Source organism: Sander lucioperca, chromosome 18, assembly GCF_008315115.2.
Source record: "Sander lucioperca isolate FBNREF2018 chromosome 18, SLUC_FBN_1.2, whole genome shotgun sequence".
In the NCBI taxonomy this organism is placed as follows: domain Eukaryota; kingdom Metazoa; phylum Chordata; class Actinopteri; order Perciformes; family Percidae; genus Sander; species Sander lucioperca.
The window spans coordinates 12,986,216-13,010,034 of record NC_050190.1 but is presented as its reverse complement, the minus strand read 5'-3'; the positions used below and the strand labels follow the sequence as shown (position 1 = coordinate 13,010,034).

At 43.5% G+C, this 23,819-nt stretch overlaps 1 protein-coding gene across 2 annotated transcripts in view; it reads left to right on the top strand.

Moving 5' to 3' along the window:
- kif26ab (kinesin family member 26Ab) overlaps window positions 1–23,819 on the top strand; it is a 71,225-nt gene that overhangs the window by 17,154 nt on the left and 30,252 nt on the right. For both annotated transcript variants that reach the window (XM_035994590.1, XM_031278665.2), the window contains exons 3-4: window positions 14,161–14,637; window positions 20,342–20,538. In XM_035994590.1, the coding sequence (XP_035850483.1) occupies window positions 14,161–14,637; window positions 20,342–20,538 (674 nt within the window). The remainder of the gene's footprint in view (window positions 1–14,160; window positions 14,638–20,341; window positions 20,539–23,819) is intronic.

The window sequence follows — 23,819 nt, the reverse complement described above, 5'->3', positions numbered from 1 at the left end:
GTAACCCACATACTTCATGGTGTTATTTTTATCACTTTCATAAAGCACAGCGAGGGATGCTTTTCCCAGCTGTTGACACAGGTCTCGGCCATTTTTGTCTCAAAAACAGTGAAGGAGCGGCAGGCGGAGAAAGAGAGGGAGACGTCCCATCTGGCCGTGTCCCTTTGGCTGGCAGCCTCGCATGATTGTGGTCTCTGTTTAGGAAGGGAAATCCTTTTTGACATTTTGTTAATCATGAAAGCGAGACACTCCTTTTCTTTGGATGATCCCTGGACCTCCATCACAATACCTTTTCCGTCAGGCTGCAGTTGTCATGTGATTTTATCCATCCATCACACATATTTGTTAATTCTTTTATGACAGGATCACACACAGACACACACACATATATATATATATATATATATATATATATATATATATACACACACACACACACACACACACACACACACACACACACACACACACACACACACAGAGAAAAGACCGACCAACTCACTGAAGTATTCCTCTCAACCAAAATACACACACACACACACACACACACACACACACACACAGTAGACCTGGTAAATGCTCCTTTATGGGGCATAACTGCGAGTACATTCCAGACAGCAGAGCCAGCTATCAGTGTGGTTCAGGCCGTGGCTTACTGCTGATGGCATGGCAGGTAAAAGTCCCGGCGTCTGCTGTGATATGGCTAAATGAGAAGGCACAGACAGGCATGCAGCACAAACAGCTGATTAGGGAGATGGCTAATTATTGACTGTTGAAAAATGATAACCATCTCCTGCTCTGCTCTGCTTAGGGAGTCTGTGTGAAACTGAGAGTTGCTCTTGTGTGGAATTCCAAGAGTTTGAAGGCAGAGCTAACTTTAGCTCTTCACGGGGTCTCTAAAAAAGAACTTGCTGCTCCCACAAGAATGCTATTGTTGGATTAACCAGGTTGCACCAAGCAGGCTTTTTGTTTTCCTAGCAATTTGTTTTGAGGCCTGAGTGACCACAACTTTTATTTATGTAAGAAGCGATAGAACACTACCCACTGCTTCAGTTGCCAAGTTTGACCTTAATGGAGAATGAGATTTTTTCTATGGTTGTGTATTTGATGAGTTAGTAAACATGAGACCGGACAGGTAAACACCGGCTATAGCTCCTTCAGCACGTAGCGTCTAGGGCAGCAGCAGTGGTCTGCTCCTTTCTCCGTGACCCAGATTAAGATACGGCGTGCGCTTGTTGACTGGGGTCGATGTCATCAGCAGGAAGGTCGTAGTTCATTTGTCTTTCTTGACAGACCTTCAGGTGGTGTTCCAGTGCTCTGGCAGAAGGCCACACCAACGCTGACCTCCATGAGTCGCGCAATTAGTTACCCTTTGACCCCTCAGTTTCACAATCAAACCCTGAGCATGCTTCTGCATCCCCAGACCCACTTTACATATGACTGTATATATGTGTGTGTGTGTGTGTGTGTGTGTGTGTGTGTGTCTGTGTTTGCAGCTCAAAAAGGCACAGATGTAGCATGTGATTCAGTCTGACAGGATGTAATAGCTTCTTCTCGTTTCAGTCTACTTCATGAAATTAACAAAATAAAGCGTTTGGAGGCATGCATAAAAATGTACACCTCCAATTTAATGATATATCTGGCTACTTTCCATTCTCCACTCATAAATATATAAAAGATCCATTAGTCTGCACCCATCTGCTACAAACGGTACATTTCTTCCCTGCTTGAGTGACTATTGTTATTTAACTGCTCTTAACTGTGTGTTTCTCATGCTCTAAAATGCAGTCAAAGCGCATCACTTAGAGCTTATGCAGACAGACACTCTCAGACATACCCTTGAGCCAAAAATATAAATCTCAGTGCAGACTCAGGCTTTCCATTTTCCCTCTGTTTGACATGTGCTGTCCTTGCAGTGCGGCTCTGAACATGCAATTCAGCTGTGAACCTGCAGCTTTCTTCTATTTCTCTCAGGACTGCGTGTTTATCATTCACGATGAATTCCTCAACTCTCACTGAGCTCTTCAGTGTTGTGACATTTCATATGAACAGGCAGAAAGAAAGCCCCTGAATACTGTGAAGAGCACATTTCAACACAGAACTCAACAAAAGTGCCAACAACTCCAAGGTTATGTCTTCATTTGGTGATTTGAAATGCCAGCAGCAAAGTCCTTGTCCGCTCAAGATGGCGTCACTATCATGAGAATAGAGGCGGTTACGTAACTTGTTTCTTGTTTTGTGTTTGGTTCAGCTGAGAAAAGGCTAGATTAATCACGTAGAGGCTCGTTCAAAGTTGGATAACTTACAAAGCCTTCACAAATTGGTCTTCTTTCTCCAGTGTCTGCTGGAATGAGCATTACTCCATCTAGGCTTTTTTAGCCACGCTAGCAGCATGGCTCTAGGGATGGCAGCATAGGCGCCGATACCGTGGGTGCTCGAGCACCCACGGAAAATACTGAGCACCCAGTGCCAGACTGCCAGTAGGCTACATTAATTTAAAATGAAACATTACATTTGGTACTAAGTGGAGCGTGTGTCATAGTGTGCCTAGGCTACTAGACAGGTGGAATTGATTCTTAATTTCCCACGAAGCTGATCGCGGTTACGTGTTCATCTCCAATCCCATCTGTATTTGTGGCGTTGTCCTGAGGTGAAAGATTTATTATCGAGCCAATAGGCGTGTGTGTGTCTGCCGCTGTCCATTTCCTAAGGTTCTGAAATGCAACATTGTAAACATTTTTTGACTACTTTTTTTTTTAAAGGGCGTGCGCCCGTGAGCACCCACAGAGGAAAACATAAATCGGCGCCTATGGATGGCAGTGTCTCTTTCAGTCATTTGGTTGGTCTGTCGGTCCACCACTTTGGTCCAAACTGAAATATTTCTACAACTATTGGATGGTTGCCATGAAAATGTGTGCAGAGATTCATAGTTCCCAGTGGATGAATCATAATGACTTTGGTGATCCTCTGACTTTTTAGCGCCAGCAGCAGGTCAAAATTTCAATGTGTCCAATACTTTGGCTTATGACCAAATACCTGCAAAACTAAAAACACGCTAAACTAAGATGGTGAACATTGTGAACAATATACCTGCTCAACATCACCATTCTAGCATTGTCATTGTGAGCATGCTAGCAAGCCGACGTTAGCAATTACATGAAAAATAACACTGTGTTTATGTAAAGAGCTGCTAGCTTGGCTGTAGTCTCTTAGTTTGTCTCTCTTGTTTCAGTTTGTTCAGTATTATCAGAGGAATGTTTTCCATTTAACTTCATTGCAACTGAAAACATTATGAAATAAAGCAGTATAGGGCAAGGCGGTATATATCGTCTAAACGAAATAAAAATGTCTATCGTATATATATATATATATATATATATATATATATTCATTTAATTTCTATTGCGATGTCAAAAAGCCAACGGCCAAACTGCGTTACGGCAATATTTACATCATTTGGACAACACTTTACGTCCTGATTCTTGCATGTAACATTAATTTTTCATGTTCTTATAAAATTGGAACATTTAATTCACACAGGAGCATACAAAATAGGTTATTTCATATTGTTTATTTATTTATTGAAATTACCAGAAAACATGCTATATTGGATATATATATATATATTGTTTATTAAGAAATTAAATGACCTATATCGGACATATCGCCCAGCCCTAAAGCAGAATTTAAATCAATTCAACACCTTTTTCACATGAAAAAAAATGAATATTTTTCAGCCCAACCAATCTTCACCAACTAATTAGAATATTAAGTGAAATGGTTGGAGTTGCTTTTTGTTGCGGGCCATAAGGCCATTTGCAGGATGCTATTGTTCCTAAAAGACAAAGTGACATAAATGTGCATGTGAAAACATTTTGATAAGCCAAGAATTTCCTCCTTCCAAATCCTTCATACTCAGTAAATGGATTAGTGTGTGCTATTCTCCACCGAGATAGTTCAGCCTACTTCCTTATCTCGCTGATGTTCAATTCAATGTGTCTAGACATCTCAATTAGCAAGAAATAAAAAAAAACAAAAAACAGATAATGCTTAGTGCTTATCTCAGTGTGTTCTTTCTATCAGTACTCCCCCCAGCCTACAACTAGTTCTCATAAACAGACAACAGTTTTCCTGGCTGAAAGCCATGGGCTGATGTTAACATTTTTATTATTAGTGATACATTGTGTTCTCTGAGAAGTCATTGGCATGGTAATGACATCTTTCATGATAAATTAGTATTCCCCCCTCTCCCTGCCTTACCTACACTCGGCTGTTGCACCAGACTGCTTCCGCCACTCGCAACTCTGCTGCTCCATTGTTCTGTCAACACGCAGCAGCTTTGTGAGACACAAAGCATGTCACTCTCTGAGATAATGCTCTGCAGACTGGGAGTGGATGGGATAGGGACGCTCAGCACAGCTCACCTTGGCTCAGGATAATTTGTGCTTTGCTGTATGAACACGGTTAAGAAGCCAGAATGGGGGAATAACCTTTGGCTCGTACCATCCCAATGGCTTTGTGTTGCTAATCAGTTACCTCGTTGCTCACGTGTCCGCGCTGGCACCTAGTGAAAATTGAGATATCCACCAAACAAAAAAGTGCCTTGCTTAACAATAACCACTTACAGTGCCTCATTATGTGGCTCTTCTTACATACCGTATAGAGTCACTCCATGTGTAGAGAGGGAGAGAGTGGGAGGGAAACTCCAGCAGCAACAGCAAACTTGAATATTTATCCATACGGCAACTTGCCAGCATAATTACTGTTCTGTCCAAGAGGAGAGTGGAGAGAATAATTGTCATAGGATACTAAACATTACACCTTGTCATCACTTTCATATCATTTTATTTTCATGACTTAGAGCATGTGTAGCTATGCATTTTCATACAAGGTGTTTGGGATGAAATATTGCAATAACCATATAAAGCGAGGCCAATGCCCATCTTGTAGATCCATGTGTTTATTTGCTGCTTGGCATGAAAAAGTATTTAAATGTAAAAATGATTAATTCTAATCATGTTGATGTATACTGACTGAGATTATGCTATCTGGAGGATGTTGATGAAGATACCGTATGCAATTACTTCTGTTTCAGCATGAGTAACTCCCTTTGCATTTGTCTTTGATAATTAACCATTTGCGCGCACACTTGCATGTCACACTTTACCCTCTGTGTTGCTGAGGGGAGTCCTGCGATGGAGATTAGTTGCCATAAGCTTTATCAGCAGGTTGTTTTCTCTGTAAATAAACTGCAGGGAACTGGGAGTGTTCTGTTTCCCAGTCCAAACGAAAAAGCCCTCCCGTAGAACAAACTGAAGGGAATGCAGCTCTCTTGGTGCGACAGTTCAGACAGAGGAGAAGCAGATGGCTGTCATCACTGCATATAGACTGAGTAGGGGTTTGAAATACAAGTGAAGTAGTGGTTTGCGCTGTTGGAGGGAACTGTTGTATCAGGATCCTCTATTCTGTAGTAAGTGTTTTAGAGTGGGCTCTTAGACAAAAATAGATCTCTCAAAGCGCTCCAGTGGATGGATACCGAATACTGTTTAAATTTTACACTGCACAGTCCACACTAATGAGGACTTTGCAAATGTACTGAACAGTGGTGAAATTTTGATTATGACTTTAATTGCTCAGTTTTAGCTTTTAAATGCAAGTGGCCATACGTTTGCAAAATGGAAGATTCAGAGGAGAGGACCAAATACTAATCCCTTCTTTTCATTAGCCAATGGGCTCCGAAAATGTGCTTGATGATTTTTAACCCTCTTCCCTTGTTTTCAACCTCCATCCCCTCACCCCACCTTTTCCTCCATCCTTCTGTCCTTGAGTTCACCTGCAGTTTACAGCAACACCTGGCTCCTGCCTCTCCAGCTTGCCTGTTGAATCTTTCATTATGTACTCATTTTGGTTTGTTTCCAAAGCCGTGCCTGGTTGGTAGAGAAACTACCTTGAGAGCGTCTCTGAGCCAAAAATCAGCCATTCTAATTAGAGGTGCACAATCGTTGGTGCAATTGTACATAAACTCAATCCCCTGTGTCCCTGATGAAAACAGCATAGCAGGCAGCCCGCTGCTGTCTGACGTGCTCCACAGCAGCAATGGGCAGGGAAGTGGAAAATGTGGAGCATTACTTTTTTCACAAATGAGAAAACTTTGCAGGGATGGTTCATGTTGTTCTCTCTGTGCAAGCCAGAGCATTGTTACATCTCTGAAATCAGTTTCTTATTGAGTTGAAGCAATGGAGACAATATTACGAACCAATATGCATTTACAGTAAAAATGTTAATCTTTTAGTCAAAATTAACATTTTAGAATGTTACAAACTCCAACACAAACATGTTTGTTTAAATGCGTTAAGCAATTATTTAATAAAAGTGAACATTGAAACACAGTAAAAAAAAGAAAGAATAAAAAACAAGTAAAAATAGCTTCTTAAAGTTCTTCTTAACATTCTAACATATTCTAAGTGTTGCAGACTGCTTACAGAGCTGTAGCGGAGCCAAAGTAGCGCACTTTTTTATTTAATTAACTTCATCAGTTATCGGTAAAATAAAACAAAGATACAGATAATCTGCAAATTGCCAAATAACAGCCCTGATAATCGGCCAGGCCGATGATTGGTCTATCCCTAGTCCCTCACTCTCCCACTGGTGAGTTCAGGCTGGACCTCCCAACAGCCTGACCCTGGCCAAAGTCGATGAAAGCTTGACTGATCTGGGACTGAGACAGTAAAGGCTGCTTTGGGTCTGAAGAGGAGAGAGAGAGAGAGAGAGAGAGAGAGAGAGAGAGAGAGAGAGAGATGTTGGAAAAGGGGGGGGGGGAGAATGAAGTCTGTCTAAACAGTCTGAAAGGGGCTTGTTTTCTTTATGTGCGTGAGTGAACAGGAAAAGGTAATTAACTGGCCAAGTGGCGAAAGGCTGGAGTGATGGATGGGTGTGGTGTAAAGAGACAGCCACACAAGGGGAGACACACACACACACACACACACACACACACACACACACACACACATGCACATGTTTCACTCATTTCTCCCTCTTGTGTAGAAGCCTGGTTTAGTTTAATTGCACTTTTATAAAAACATGTATGTGAGTCTCATTCTGCTTTCAGTAGGAGAAGTTACAAGCACTCCCACCCTGATAAATGGGTCGACCATATGGAGTGGTGACACGTCATTATGTGAGGTCATTAATGGTTGCAGGGTGGTTTGGCAAAGACTCATGAGTGATTACATCTGTCTCTATCTATGTTTAACCTGAGGGTCAGCGGGATCTATGGCCTTTTTATTTTTGATGGACAGCGACATCTGTTTTTATGGATGACAGGAGAATATGGAGGCTGCACTGTAGCGTACTGGAGCTGTATCACAGTGCGAACAAGCCCAAAACAAATCAAGTGTCACACCAGATCTTGTCAAGATTTTCTAAAAACAAAAAAAGGTCACCACTGTATTTTGTAGTAAATCTTGTGTGCTCATCCTAACGGCAGATTTTCTCGACCCTGTGATCGTTCATCAGAGGATGTGTCACTGTGATATTCTGGACAGGTGGGGCTATCATGTGTTGAAAGTGTCACAAAGGGGTAAAACCTATTTGCATTTTCTGTCAGCAGTTCACTGACAGTTAAAGGGAGGAAAGGGCTAAATCACACAGGGCAGACAGACTGACGTCTATGTGAGCTCCTCACAAACAGATGCTTGATGCAGGGAGACTTGGCTGGTCATTAAAGGGAATACTGATGCAAAAATCTGATGCACTTCTCCAAACAAGGTAATTGTCTGTTTGATCTAAAAACAGGGAAGTTTGTTCACTATAATGTGTTGTTGACTTTGTAAGTAAGCAGTTTGTTTTCAAGATAGTTGCAGAATTTGGTAATTTTATCTTATCTTTCTGAGAAAAATGTAATATTGCAAAGTCAGATGTGAAAACACAGAATATTCAGTATGCCTCAATTGGTGCTTTCACCTTTAGCCATGAGGTGTTCTTGCTATAAGAGATCAGTCTCTGAAAAGCAAAAGCAGAATCATTTTGGGACCATATCTGTCTGTCTCACAGAAACTTAAATTCAGATAATGACTTTGATAATGATTGATAATCTGACTTTGACAAAAGCCAAATTTCACATTAGGAATGCAGGAAAGGCAGCAGAGATGTTTCATCATTATTTGATGAAATCTCTTTGTGCTCCAATAAAAAGCCCAAAGAGTAACAGAAAAATGAAGCGTTTTTTCACACAGCCACGGAGGATGAATTAATTCATTACCATAGTGCTCTCTGCCTCTGTCTGAGGCAGTATTATCAGGTAGGTAATGACAGTGTTGCTTGTGTTGCTGCAGATACGGTTGCTTTGTTTGGGGGAAAGTCTTATTACAGGTTTGTTTTAATCTTGTCAAGTCAGCAAACAAGGGGCAAACATCTGTTTCATGTGATTTAGTGAGCCGTCCCAGTTTGTGTTCTACCAAAGGCATTTCCACTGAGTTAAATAGCATGCTAGTGTGACATCCTGAGTCATTGTCTTCTCTGCCTCCGAGCAGGCAGTGGTTAAATTTAATGGTCTGTATCCCAGATCTGCTGCTGCACTAAAAGCTCTACCTGATACCTAATCAGAGTCACTGGCCTTCTAGCACTCCGCTCCTTCAGGGGATCCGAGTCGAGTCAGGTGGCTTGAAGGTGGTGGGAAAAGTTTAAAAGGAAGCAGGGGGCAGAGAGGGATTACACCACTGGATGTGTTGCTTTCATCCTGGGAATGTAATCTGTCTTAATGCCCTGTGCTCACCTGGGGCAAGGCCAGCAGCTGTGCTCATTTTTCTCCTGACTTGTTTGTCATGGTGAGCCAGGCTAACTGTGGGAAAGCAGGCCTGCTGGAAGCTCTCGTCCTCACCCTGTGATCTGGACGGGGCCCTTGCAGTTTATTGGGGGGCCAATCCCTTTGAGACTTATGGAGACGGCGTGTGGTTAGGGTCAACACTGTCTCAGGCCAAGTAAACAGAGATCGGCTTGGTCGCATCCTTACAGAGAAGCAGAGGCAGGGAAAGTCAGGAGTTGAAAGGGCATTCAATTTGGCAGCTGGTGTGCGGTCTTGACTTTACAAGAAATGCAGTCATAGGAAGTACTCAAGAATTGTAATGTGTAAACAGGACTGGTGCTGGTGAGAACAGAGTTCAGTGAGGACAGATATAAAGCAGCGTGGTGTGACTCTTATAGAGGAATGTTTCCATGCTGGTAGAATAATAAAAGAGAAACCTGGAAGGCAAGGGAGGACAGAAAGGAAGACTGAGCAATTTAATCTTAAAGTCAACTTTCTGAACAGTTGCAATGAACACAAAGGATCGAGGAATATTGAAAGTATTATTGCTACAATGCCGGTTCTGGACTAATTCTGGGGGAAATTGCACTATGACTAATGTTAGAAATAAAGAAAGTAAATCACATTCAAACAGAATGCCACAGATTGCCAGCAACTGTAAAATAGTTTAGATATGAGCTGACAAACTGCAGGCTCCAGTATGTCAGAACTTTTCACTTTATTTTTTTCTCATCATAGATGCACATTGATACAATTTTGCTTTATTTCTCTTTCTGCCACTGCAGCAATGGGTCACAGCGAGCTTTTATGTCTGGGGAATATCTGTTGGGCTCAACTGGAATAGAAAGTATGGCTTCCCAGGGTATTTTACTTTCAATAGAGCGTGTCTAAAAGTCTCTCACTAAAGTGGAGCCTCATGCATTTCAAATCAGTATGACACATCAGAAAGTGAGAACAGTCAGAAGGCAGTTTCACTTTGTCTGGTTAGAGAAAAAGGTGTATTGGCGAGACAAGGTAAATGAGGTGTGATTTGGGGAAGAATCCTACGTGTGACTTTGCCCGGTTCCTAAGGAGGCATGGGAGAGAAATCATGCACATCTTTCTGCCTGTCTCCTCATCCATACAGTAAGTAGTTACGGCTGAGCTTGTTTCCATCAGCCTTTAGGCATGGGCTGTCTGTGATGACACTCTCCATCAACCCAGAGAGATAGTCAGTTAGTCGGGTGGCTCTCTCTCCTGCTGCTGCTGCTCTGGTTTTCATCACAGCTAGTGGGAGGGACAGTGACAAACTTAGGTCTCTAAAGCCCGAGACACACCAAGCCGATAATCGGCCGTTGGACAGTCTGGCGAGGTCAGTGACTCGAGTCTGTTCGGTGTGTTCCGTGCTGTCATCCGTCTGAGGGGCCGTCAGCCTTCATTTTGGCCGATTTGACATGTATAATCGGCAGGGCGGGCACTGCCGGCAGTCGGACTCAAATGACCCATCTGATTGGTAGAGTGCTAACCCGGAAATGGGGAGCAGAATGAGCGTGACTAGAGTCTCTCAACATCTGATGAAAATCTTTTAAACTGACCTTTGTTGATCTGAAATGAAGACAGATTCAGCAACTGCACGGCCTATTTCTCACTTAAAATGTTTTCAGAAACACGTTTCTGTGAACTATTTTAGTACAATATGAGATTGTATTCTGAACAAGCCGCCATGACAGTCTGTCTTTGAATTTCCGGAGAAACCAGACCCACATGATGCGTTCGTCCAATCAGCTGCCGGTTTTCATTTTTGGGCGACAATACAGATTAGCGCCGCCTGCTGTGAGTCTCGTCGCTTTGGTGTGTTCCGAGGCACTTTTTTGACCAACTCGGGGAGACTGATCAGTCCAACTGCCTTTTCTGCTGAGGGTCGGCCGTCTGGTCAGTGTGTCTGGGCCTTAAGGGCAGCGAAGGGCTCATTCCAAAGGCAGGGCTTTCTCTCCCCAGTGCACTCAGCGCACCTCCTTTCCATAATAAGGCCATAGCATCTAACTGCATTTGTCCCCAGAGTTTAATAAAGATCAGCGCTGACAGGCAGTAAACCAACACAATCACCCACAAGCCTCCAGGCAAGGGCCACAACCCCAGCCTACCTCCTCCCACTTCTCTTTCTCTTCTTATCCTTGCTCGTGCAGTTTAACTCTCTCGACGGATAAACCTCAGGTTGAAAACCAAAGCCATCTCCCACTTGTACAGAACAATGGCCGAGGAGCCAGAGCCCTGACCACGCCTCTCGGGAATGCTTTGAACATTTGGTTTGTGTGTTGATGCCATGCATTACATACTTCTCCACAGCAGTGCTGCTCTTCACACCTACTTGCACCTGTCAGTAATAGATCATATTGATGATAAAAGGAACAATATGGCTTCAGTAGACTGGGTGCGCATATGTTTCATGCTTTTGACTTCATGCGTATGCACAAGCTCGCTTGAACGTGGTAGCACAAACATGATAGTAAACTGTTTAAGCTAGCAACTACATGGTAACTTTTTCAGCAAGTTTTACTGTGTTAGATTTCTATATTTTTATATCCAAACCTACATTATCTGAGCGATGTGTGAAATATCTACTGATCTTGATGTCCTCTTTTGATATCCTCTGCTCCGCCTCTCAAGTGCCATACCGAGATGGATTCTGTGGCCTTCCGTTTCATCACACCCACATCATTCTCCTCCACATCCCCAACATCATCATCATCCTCATCATCAGCAGCAGCACCATCACCCTCCTCATAAGCAGTGTGGCCCTGACCCTTTATTCACTCCACTGGGCATAAAGACAGCTTTACAGGAGAAGCCCCGCTCCCTAACCTCCAGAATCCTAACTGAATAGCAGATGGGCTCAGCTTTGTGTGTCTTTTATTAGCTCCCCTAAATCAACACCTAACAATGCATGGAAGGAGAGAGAGAGAGAGAGAGAGAGAGAGAGAGAGAGAGAGAGAGAGAGAGAGAGAGAGAGAGAGAGAGAGAGAGAAATTGATTTCTTCCATCTACCAGTGCCTCGAGGTGGGTAAGGGGTGGTTGGAGGGTAAAGGGTGAGGGGTGACTGGTTATGACTTTGCTTCAATTTCCTGTCTAGGAAGCATATATATGAAGCCAGACTACACTATGAAAATAGCAGCCAAAGTGTTTTCTTTAGCTCCAATTTGTCGTGGAGTCTTTCATCTTATTTCAGCAGAACTGTCATGTCTTGTGCATAAATATCATGCTTGAGCGCAACGATAGAGATTGTCCACGTGCCAGGATCTAGCTGCATTAGATATCATTTTTTAAAGCTCTATCATAGCATCATATTTCTGTTATAAGCCTCATACATTTAAATCCATTCATCACTATAGCATCAACTTTTCACTTGCACTTGATCTACCATCGGCCCATCTTTCATTGTGAGATTTATGGGATTTTCTACATCTTGAGTGTATTTCTTACTTGTGCTTGCATCCTGTCCGTGCCTGCCCATGTGTAAAGTGAGTAGCCAATATAGTAAATCATTAACCAGAAGCACTCAGTCAGCATCAGGCCAGCCCGGTTACAGTCCTGTGCATGATTATCCTTTAAGTAAAGTGATGATATGGAGATTATGCTTATCCGTCATTTAGTATAATTGTGTGGATACCACTTTTTTTGTCCCTTTTTGAGAATAAGGGAAATGTACGGATGATCCATTTTCTGTAAGGCTGTAGAAAGGTTGCATGGTCATACTATTATTTCTATGGGTGTTTGCAGAGAAAGGTCATCTAAAAGTCTTTGTATTGAGCTGCTTTCATGGGGAGGAGATTTAGAGTCCCTCAGCCTAACGCTGTGGTCTCTGGGTCTATTGGGTTAGCTGTATTAAGTGGCACTGCATTAGGGCAGAGGATTGCTGTTTCCCCACTGCTTCACTTCTCCTGATCACCTCGGAGGTTCCACGGAGCAAAGGCCTCATAAACATTTATGTATGGGCTGTGGGCTCCTGTCTTAGGCCAAGACTCCACTGGGCAGAAGCCTAGTGCCCCTTTATGCCTCTTAAGAGACTGTTGTCTGTGTGTGTGTAAGTGTTTGTGTGAGTGTTTGTTTCCCTAAAACACAGAGAAAGTTATGTTCCACCCTCACTTAAACGTGGGGTATATTCGCTGCAGCCGAGCTGTCGAGCGCCAGTGTGACGTCATGGGAGCGCCGTAACTGTTTATACTCGCGCGCGGTGGTCGCGACACTAGTTGCAGTCTTCTCCTGAACAGAGGTGGTGCAAATGAGGAAAGGCTACCGACTTTGCTATTTCTTAGGACTAGAAGAAGAAGAAAAAGGTAAACAATGGTAGAACTGGCAGCAGCATTGACGTCAATGCTTCGATTTGATTCAATGACCTACTTGGTCGGATCAAGCCTTTCATTCGCCATAAAAGAACTCATCTTAACCCAGTAAGTTTACAAGAGAGACTTGCAATCACTCTGAGAGTCCTGGCATCCGGTTGCTCTTGAGCTCGTTCATGCTTCCTGTTTCCGCCCTCTGGTCGCGCACTCAAAATCCTGTCGCGCCAGCAAGATCTACGTCATTTTGACGTCACATTGGCGCGCGCAAGCTCAGCTACGGCAACTGTAAAACGGCCCTTAAGATTTGAATAGTTCATTGATAGCTCAGCGTGCCTCCAGCTTCCTGGAGGTAGTTTTTTCACATTTAGAAGCTTATCATATGTTTTCATGCTGGGACACTTATCATATGTAAATTGTATGGCTTTGGGCAATAGAGTCCCCTCAGCTGTTATTTTCTTTTGTCATTCCTCCCAAGCAGAGACAGACACCCTAGAGAGCCTTCTAAGAGACGAAGTGAAAGGACAAAACTCTACATCCCCCCGTTACTAAAAGCACTAATAAGCTGAAATCTGCTTGGCCCTCTTATTTTTAAAGCTTCACAAATATAAGACATATTTTACTTGTTTTTTGTTGCTCTTAGGAATGTCTCTGTGGGATCTTCAAATAATTCCTCCGAGCCTTATTTCAGAGTTGTCTCCTCACGTTTGGCTTGTTTCGTCTCAGCTCCCCAGCACACACAGTGAAATGAGCACATGCCTGGTGAACCAGATCAGCAGTCTTAAGTTGCATGCAGGCGAAGCATCTCAGTCTAAACAAACAACCATCCTGAAAAAGAGGAAGTGGTTAAAGCGGGGGTGTGAGGGTCCCGGAGGGCAGTCGGGGACCACACTGCTAGCAGACCACTGATGTGCCTGGAAAATGTGCACAACATACAGGAAATCCTTTCAGAAGAACAGATAGTGAGATATGCTCGAGATCAACTTGCTACATGCATAGAGTTGTGTTAAAGCCCCTCTCTTGTGTGTGTTTACTCTGCAGGACCCTGGATATGCAACCTTCCTGTTTGAGCAGCTCCAAAGACCTGGGAGCCATGATGCTGGTGTCAGCTGTTGCCAGGTGTGCTCCACACCTCTCCACCAACTGAGGCAGGAGGCCTTGCAGACGCTCCATGCTCCCATCCTCACACTCAGTTCAGACATGGCAGCCCTGCCCACTACATCCTTCTTACCACAGCCTGCTAGATACACTGTGTCATCCTCCAGTGTCCATGCAAAACAACTGTCCAAAGGACAAACAGCTGCCCACTCTGTCCTGCCCTTAGGGGAGAGAGACAGGGTACCAGGCTGGTCCCAGAGCCCCTCTGTCACTTCAGGGCCTAAGACAAGTGTCCAGGTGACAGTGGCAGGAGGGCAGATCAGTGGATCCCTGAGCTCCGTCACCATTCAGGCACAGCAGTACCTCGAGGGCATGTGGAGCATCTCCAGGGTTAACAACTTCATCCCTCAGCCTAAACCGGTATGTCTATAATGTGTCCTTTTCAACTTCGTATTACATTTTATGCATTTTTATCCCTTTAGAGTAATTAAGATAATTTCAACAGTAGAATGAGTATACATTCTTTGAGGGCCAAATAGGGTTACAAAGTATCAATACATTTCCAGGAAATTAGTAAAATGAAATGAATTACTAGGTTTTATGGCATGTTTTGGTTAAAAGTATGCCTTTATTATTTAGAAATGTGACCAATAATTTGTGACCAATAATTTTATATTTGGATTGATTCCTCCTCTTTAAAATGTTAGACTTTCACAGGCGCTCGCTCTTTCATTGGCGCTGCTGTGGCCAATGGCGCTGCTTCGGAGGCTGATGTGTGTCCGGCTGCATAACATAAGAGATTAACATGGAGGAGGAAGAGCTACGTGTTCCACCAATTTCCTTCAAATAATCGACTCAATTAATCGACTCCTCGAATCCCTTTACCTGTATGCACTGCCATTTCTCCTCTACTCTACTCTCTTGTGTCACTCGGCGCTGACCACCGCCAGACTGCCCTGCGCACCACACACACACACACACACACACACACACACACACACACACACACACACACACACACACACACACACACACACAAACACACACAGAGACAGACAGACAGACAGACAGACAGACAGACAGACAGACACACCTGCATGCTAGGTTATGTTACAGAAGACTATCGCGCTTTCACACATATATACACACACATATATGTTATTGTTGAGCTTCACATACTGTAGGCCCACATTATGACAGTCTTACAACAAAATTATGGTTGTGACAAAGTGAGACAGCCTTTAGGAAGTGGTGGGTGGAGTACTGAAAATCTTTGCTCGAATTGCTGCAAATGTAGCAAATGATCGTTGGTAGTGCTCTGAGATGCATATCGCATCGGCCTCAGAACGGAGATGCACATCCCTATAAAAGAGATATAGCCCTGCAGAGAATTTGTGAGTTAGAACTTTGCAGGAGTGCTGACCTCTCATTCCTCAGTAGTCAAGGAGTCGGAGTGATCTGGGGTCAGAGGTCATCGCAACACTAATCTGCTGACCTTCTCCTCAAGGGCATTTCAGATGACCACCCCACAGCGTCACCATAACTCTTCTCTCATGTTGCACAAGCATTAGTCTGTGCTTCGTTTGATGTCTAAGATACGTTTTCCCTTGGTGTCATGGGATAGATCATGCTGTACCTTGTTTATGACTTTAAATAATATACACATGCACATTTACACAAGTTTTACAGTAAAAAGTGTAAGTGTTGACAGTGTTTTACTAGCATCTTGGAGCATATTTCTGGCTGTTGATATGAAGCTTTTACTGACATCTCTCTTTCTGCGTAGACGGGGGCACCTGGTCTCAAACCTCTGTGGCATTCTTTACCAGGCAGACTCAGTGTACAGACCAAACACCATACTAACATCATCTAGTCCTTGCACTTTAATATTTCCCATCAGATATGTTGTCTAAACTGTAATTTTGCCATTTGTTCTAACTGCAGTCTGTTACGGGTCTTGGCAGTGTTATTCCTTCCTTTCTGCTTGACAATTGAAGACGGATTTTCACTCCTCCCTTTAATGTCAACAAGTGCCTTCAGAGATGGTTTATGAGAGGCCATCAAAAGCTTTTAACTGCATGTACGCAATCTAGGGCAAATCAAACGGCTTGGCACAGAAGGGAGAGGCTGACTTGTGTTCTCCATCTGTGTCTAAAAGCAATTAGTGGCCCTTGGAGCTGGGATGAGTTGCTCAAAGCCACATAGCTGAGGCTGGGGCCCTCCTTGGACAGTGAGAAATGTCCCTTCAGGACACGAAGTATAAACACAGCAGAAATGGGTGTTATTTTCTCAAGCTTGTTTCTTTCATTAAAACCAGATCCTTCAGCATGACAAAAACCCACAAAGACTTACGAGGATTGTAAGTTACGCTGTGCCGAAAGGCACAAGCTTCAATTCATGACTCCCTCTTGGTTTCTCTGTGGGGAAAGCATGCGCTGTTGTTCAGACATTGGAGCCGAGATGGACTTTGTGTGTGTTAGACAGAAATCCTGTCAACCAGGGAGCCTGGGGCGCTCCCACACACAGCCCATTATAGGGCACCTTCATTCCCCCATTTTGGAAAAGGCTCTGGTTAACATCTGGAATGATGTGTGTGATTGTGGTCATTGGAATTGAAACTATCTGGCTCCCTCTTTGTAATTGGCTGATACTGGTTCATATGACTGTAGCTGCCTTGAATTGAGCAAATGGCACTCAAATTCACTTTTCTGAGACAGTCTGTTGCAAAACCCCAACTTAGATAAGCTCCAACTTCACAATTGCTGAAGCAATTCCTGGTTTTATTGGCTGTTTAAATAAAGAGCTGCAAGCATTTAAGGTAATCCAGAAAAGTACATTGCAAGCAGTGTATGCTACTATTTAAAACAAGAAATTGATTGACCCAAATCTGCGATTCTCCCTTTGCCCCAAGAAATCCACAACTGTATGTGCACTAATCTATAAAGACCAAGTGCTCTTCACCCATGAGAGTCTCCGTTATTAGCCCATTGGTTGCCTGCTGCCATTGCCGGCTCCATTGCCACCAATTTGAAGCCCAGCAGATGATCTTGGCTGCTGTTTCTTTAGTGCAGCTGTGCTCGCATGGAAATGGGCCACAGAAAGCGACGATGACAGGAGAAGAAAAGAATACAGGAAGGAAAGGGAAGGAAAATTCTTGCCAAATTAGGAAACATTTAAAAAAAAAAAAAAAAAGGTAATTATGTTTTTGGTATTTGCATATAGACAGTGGACATTTTCTGTCCAAAGAGAGAGAGCTAAATGTCAGAGTGTTTTACTTGAGTCCTTTTCTCACATGGCAGGACTTCAGTATTGTTAGAAGTCGATTCTCCCCTCAGTTGGATTATCTTGGTTATAGAGGCCACCTAAGCAGGACAGCCAGATTAACACAAGGCCTATTTCACTTCAGCAGTAATCGTCTGTTGACTGCTGGGATCAAAGGTCACAGGGGAGTCCTGGTACTCTCAGCGGCTGAGGAGAAGATGGTTTGCTGACAGGGTGCTGGCCTACACTGCTCACTTCAGGATTCACAGGAAGCACTCTCCCAAACTCTTTTTTTCTCTCTTTCGACTCTCTCCATTATGTTCTCTCTCGCTTTGTCTCTTTCCCCCTCCCTTTTCTGCCTTTTCTTTCGAGTGGCACACCAAGGCAAAGGGATCAGGGAGAGCTGGGGGTTAAAGGGTGGAAGGCCAGCTCATTACTGGCTTTCGGTGCAAACGGGCGAGCACACATGGCTCCACTGACACGGCCTAATTACCTGACCAGGGGATAGATCGTTCTTTTCAGCCAGAATCAGGGCCAGTCCAGGTCCAAGGCTACAGAGAGCAGCTTGGCTGAGGGGCTTAAGTCCCCAGTCATAATACCAAAGGGAATACTCTTTGATAGGCACTGTGATGAGCTGTGTGTGTCTGCACCTACAATATATGTGTGTTTGAGTCTATAGTTTGTCAATTTTGAACCCACACCCCACCTATGAACAGCTGTCCCTGTATGCTTCAGAAATTCACTGCCACTTGATTTTAAAACCGACACTACGCCGTATCAATCAGTGACAGATTTGAAGAGCTACACACATCAGCTTCCTGTGCGGCTGCGTGTGAAGTGCTCTAGTCTTTCGTGCCAGAGTGTAATGGGAGTTCCTAACCTGTCACCGACACCAGCATAGTGTGAGGCTTTCCGCTCTGGCATCTGCACGAGGATCTGTATTTGGCTCATTTCAGTTTGCAGTCAGTTTTTCTTTCCATGGGGTACTTCTCAAGTCAGAACTTCACATTCCGCAGCTTGATATCAGACTTAACCTCCATGATAAAGTCTCAAGAGAGCAAATCCAGACCTCTAAAACAAGGCTAGGATTCTTAACTCTGATAACAAGCTCAAAAGGAAGAAAGTAGGAAAGTGGGAATTCATGGAGAACGTGCACTGCCGGTCCACTGTTTGATGAATGCTCAGTGAAGCTTTTCTGGGAAAACATAATACGCTTGTGCTATAATATAGCAACAAATTGTACTGCATGTAAAGCTAACAGTGGCGGCACTCTGCAGAGCAATAGCCAAGCCTCTTATGTGAATGTCAGAATGTAAGTATGTCCTCACATCCTGATGTATAGCATTCACATGTCAGGCTTGGCATATAAATAGTGCAGCTGTCAGCCCGTGTTGACAAATGGCAGATAATAGAAGGCCAGACACTTTATGAAAAAGACTGTAAAGGATGTTATTTTAGCTGCCAAACATGAATCTAGGACAAACACTGAGGTGGTAAATATGCGGAGGGCCTGAACTGTGTTTATAATACATATCCTGTCAAATGGCACTGAGGCTGCAGCGCTGTGTTGTGCTCAATTTAAGGTTGTTGCTGATTATACAATGTTCATGTGTCAGTGTTATAAATGTTTTTAGGAAAACTTTGGCCTTTATTTATTTAATTTCCGATGCTGAGAAACCACAGAACCGGTTCTTGTCAGCTGCTATTGATCATAGTCTCGCTGGATAAACTAGCGGCTCCGGGGAGGATTAACCTTTTGTCAGTATGGTGACTTCAGCTGAAGCGTAGTCTCGGAGTTGGCTTTTTGGCTTGTTTAATTAGCTCTCTTCACTCCCTCAGTTGGACTACGAACAATCAGTGAACCACTGCAGGCTCCAGAGCTCCAGCCAAACCTTTATGCTCCATCTCCACTAAGCTACACCAGTTTTAGCTTCACCCTTAAACAGAAACAGAGGGCTTGAAGGCTTTAGTGTATGACCGGCTTCTATTTGTTCTGGACTGTGCATCTGTAGGTCTGTGTTAAAACCTTTTCAGCCATAATCATACTTTAAACTTAATGTGCATTGTCAAAAACTATCATCATCATTACAAGAATGAAAATGGTCTTTATATGACTCTTTGGAAATTTGTGCAACAAGAAGCGTTTCAAAAAATCTGGTAAATACTTGTTTTCCTTTATCTAGCTCTAAAACTACTGTGTCGATGAAACTGGTATAGCTGTTCATAGATGACCTGCTGCAGCACATATGTAACAAATATGAAGACATACAGGTGGTACATGTATACCCAGTGTGGCTTTGGTATTAGTTACCAGAGCCCAAAGGCTAAAACAGATGCAGCTCACCTCTGTTTACAGTTCAACTACCAATCTTCCAGAGGAGGGTGTGCCCATGCAGGCACAGTTTTGATACCTCGTAAACATTTATGGAACAAATCTCATTCCTCAGATTGCTGTTGATGCTGTTTATTCCCTTTGAAACTCGCTCTTAGATAGTCCTAACTCAACATGCGGGAAGTGCCAAATTAGTCATGGAGGTATAGATATAATCGGGTGCAGAGTGAAGTAAATCGCTTGTGATTTAATTACTAATTAAATGTGGGTTATCACTTAATTACAGTAGGCTCCAGCCAGAGCAACCTCAAGAGTGTTGCCAGAATCAATGAATGGTGCAGCATCCTTGCTGTTCTGTAGGGAGCTCTTTGCTGTGGATACTGCTGACTCCTGCTAACCGGTGCTGGCTGCAGCAGCTGCCTGTCCATCTGTGGCACAGGGGGAGTAAATGGAGTGGAAGGAAGGTGGGCAGGAGCAGTAAAACTTGTAAGTGAGGGTTGTGGTCTTATCTCTGTATCTGTGTGTCAACAGGCTCAGGGTTTGATGGGGGAAGCAGACAGGGATGTCACAGCCTTGGAGGCCCCAGTCACCACCATGACCACCAGCAGCAGCACCCTGACGCCCTGCCGACTCAGGAGCTCCAGCCAACCGGGACTCCCAGCACCCGTCACCGCTACATCCACCTCCCCCTCTCCTTCCTCCTCTGCAGCAGCCTCCTTCTTCATTAAGTAAGCGCCTTCCCCCGTCCTGTCAAATCGCACCATGTTTGAGTCTGTCAAAACGTTCAGAGATTAGATCGAGGTGTTGCGTTGCTAAATGAAGTGTTTAGTGTTTGTGTGAGCCTGTGTGCGTACACGCCTGCATGCATTCAGGCTCCTGTGTGTGTGTAGGTGCACAACAAGAGAGCTGAAGAGGAGATATGCACAGACTCGCCTTTAAATGTCTGTCGAAGGTCGTGGTTCATGGTGTTGGCTTCCATGAGGGGCACATGTTCCATGGAGATGTTGTTCTTGCCATGGTTGAATTATAGCATTGCCTTGGGATATGCACCATCATGGGACTAAATGAACCTTTAGCTACAGGCACCACTGCCCATGAATGGATAATAGAATTACATAATTCGATATGAAAAGGGACTGTCTCACGAAGGGGCTTAGCTTAAAGCCGAGTATTGTCCTGAGGTATTTCACGTTTAGTTCTTTTCTTTTCTTTGTTTTGCTTCTTCGACTTAAAACAGCTCTTCAGATTTCGCTGCTTTGCAGGACAGTTATTTAGTTTTTCGGTGAAACCATTTGGTCCCCGTGTTTCTCAGACTGAGCGAGGCTTTTTTCAGCACTGCTTGGCTCTGGTGTTGTTGTTGCCCCAGGGAATACTTCACTCTCTCCAGGCTGGTGGACGGCTGGTGCAATGTGCTATATTGTCATTGATAGATTCCCTGGCAGGCCAGCCAGTGCATACATTCCCTGCCTCTTCTCTCCGAGGAGTGCTCCGCCATAATGAATGTTGGCGAAAGAGAAGCTGGCTAAGAATGATGCATAGGACCATTGAAGCTCTGCACCACAGGAGGTGAAGGGACTTGTGGAGTGTGACAGGAAGCCCATGGGGGATCAATGTGCAGCTTAGTTTTTCTCCAAGCACCCCAAATGGAGTTTGTCTTGCCAGCTTTCACAGGGTCAGAGAATATCAGTGGGACCATGAGCCCTCTCCTTTAGCTAAGGGGACATTCCAAATCCTCCACTAAATAAGCAACTTCCTGTGCGTACCACTTCCTGTCACAAGAGCAGTAAACCTGAACAACAGCGAGGTGTGGCCCTCTGCTAGACAGGGTTAATTCCTGACACTGATTTAGTAGTTGTCATGTTTTCTTTGGACCTGACCTCAAAAAGAGTAGCATAGAGAGCCGTGTCTGGCCAGCCAGTGTGTGCAGGGAAAAAGAGGGAGGTGGACTTGTTTTTCCCTGAAGCAGGTCCTGGTGGGGCAGAGGGGCTGTAGGTGGAAGCACAGTAAAAGGTTCCACCTTTCATTTCATCCCAAAGTTAATTTGCTGCCAAGAATGTGGTGTTTTACTTGGCCCAGGGAAACACAATGACGATGGGCCAGTTTTAAACAGCATCACATTCCGCATATACAGAAAAGGGTGGTGGAGATGCACTGTGCTTGATTTGAAGCACACACCCGTTTCCTGACCCTCTGCAGCTGTTGCCTGCAACAGCAATATCATCATCGTCTTCTTGTTGTTGTCTTTGTTTCATTTTGTCAATCACTGCTGATTGAAATGTAAATCCCCAAAAGTCAAAACAAACTGAATCAATCAACAGATTTTTTTTTTTTTTGTTGGTAGCGCCTTTATGTTTTAGACTTGATTGAAAACTCATATCTGATTAGTATTCATTTTTGTTCTCGAAAGATACAATTAATGGGATGCATGTGTAAATCCTGAGAGTCTAAGATGCAGGAGCAGAATAACCAAACAGCAGTTTCTACCCCGATGGAGTGAATAGGGCTTCTTAGACACTTGTCTGACATTCACTAAAACCACTCCACTCAGAGATGAAATTTTAATTAGAACGCAATTAGCTAGAGTCTAGCTGCCTTAGCTAGTCTGCTGCTGAGAGAAAATAACAGCGTGGTGAACAAAAGCGCTTCATCGTTTAATTTTTCCTTGCAAAAATAAGTCAACCGTTTAACTGGTTATAAAAAAACATTTCCTTTGTTTAATTTAAGATGTCTACTGAGTTGAAAAATCATTTTAGCATAAATGTCGATTTGACAACTACAGCGACCAGCAGGCCAGAGTCCCATTTCTGTGCACAAATTAGTAATGTGTTCCCTATGAATAATAATTTGTGTCCCTGGATTCCTTAATTGTGCCATCAAATAACTTTCCTTTAAAATTCCTTCAAAAGTCAGGTAAAAGCATTAAGTTATAAGAACCTAACATACAGAATGTTTTGATTACTCAGTGGTAGAAGCAACCACAGGTTAACAGCTGTTGCATCAAATTACTGAATTCCTTTCATCAGATTAGTATCTTAGTATTAAGTCAATGCATTAATTTCAGTATATATACTAAGTCTGTTAAAATCAACTCTTCTATTTCACCTCCCTGAAAAATATTTTATGGGATAACAGATTGTTGTAGTTATTAATTCAAGGGAACAAATTACTTATTTGTACACGTGAATATCTGAATCGTTAACCCTTATACCTGCCAGGCTGTGTACTGTAGATGAATAAGAATGTGATTTCACTCTCTCGTGCTGTTGCTCATGGGAGAGCTTTCTCTTCAAAGTCCAGCTATGAGTGTTATCTTGTGATGCTTCTATTTTCAGAAACTTTGATCACACAATTAATGTATCTTTTAAGGCACTTTTGAAATCCCAGTTATGGAATCATTAATTCATCCTGCTTTCTGTCTTTGGTAATTGTGGAAAGCAAAGAGATGACCCCAGGGTCAGTAATGACCAATGGATGGTGTGTGTGTGTGTGTGTGTGTGTGTGTGTGTGTGTGTGTGTGTGTGTGTGTGTGTGTTGCTGGGGGTGGGGGTAATGAATTTAAAGCCATGTGTTCAGCTGACTAGCACGTTAAGCACTGATTGCCTTGTGACAGAGCATATGATTAGTGTATTGACACAGTGTTGTGTAATGAAACCAGGCGGAGATCACAGCAGGGGCTAGACGGTGCGGCTAACTGCTGCCTTGCAGATCCTTCTACCCATCTTTCTGTTCCATTAACACCTGCTGATTGTGATGGTGTATTTATTACCCACACGGCACGTGGGATTTCTCAGTGCACACTGCTGAGAGGAGCCGGCTGCTCAGTTTGCTGTCTACTTTTCTCGGTGTTCTCATTTCTGCATATCAGCATGAGATAATGTTGGTCCCTTGTTTATGTTTGTTTGGAGCGAGGTCATTCCCTCATTTATTTGGCTCCCTCACACTAATCACACTCCGGAGAGTTATAATTTACTCACTCTAAACATATATGGAGGTAATGAAAAGAAGAGTA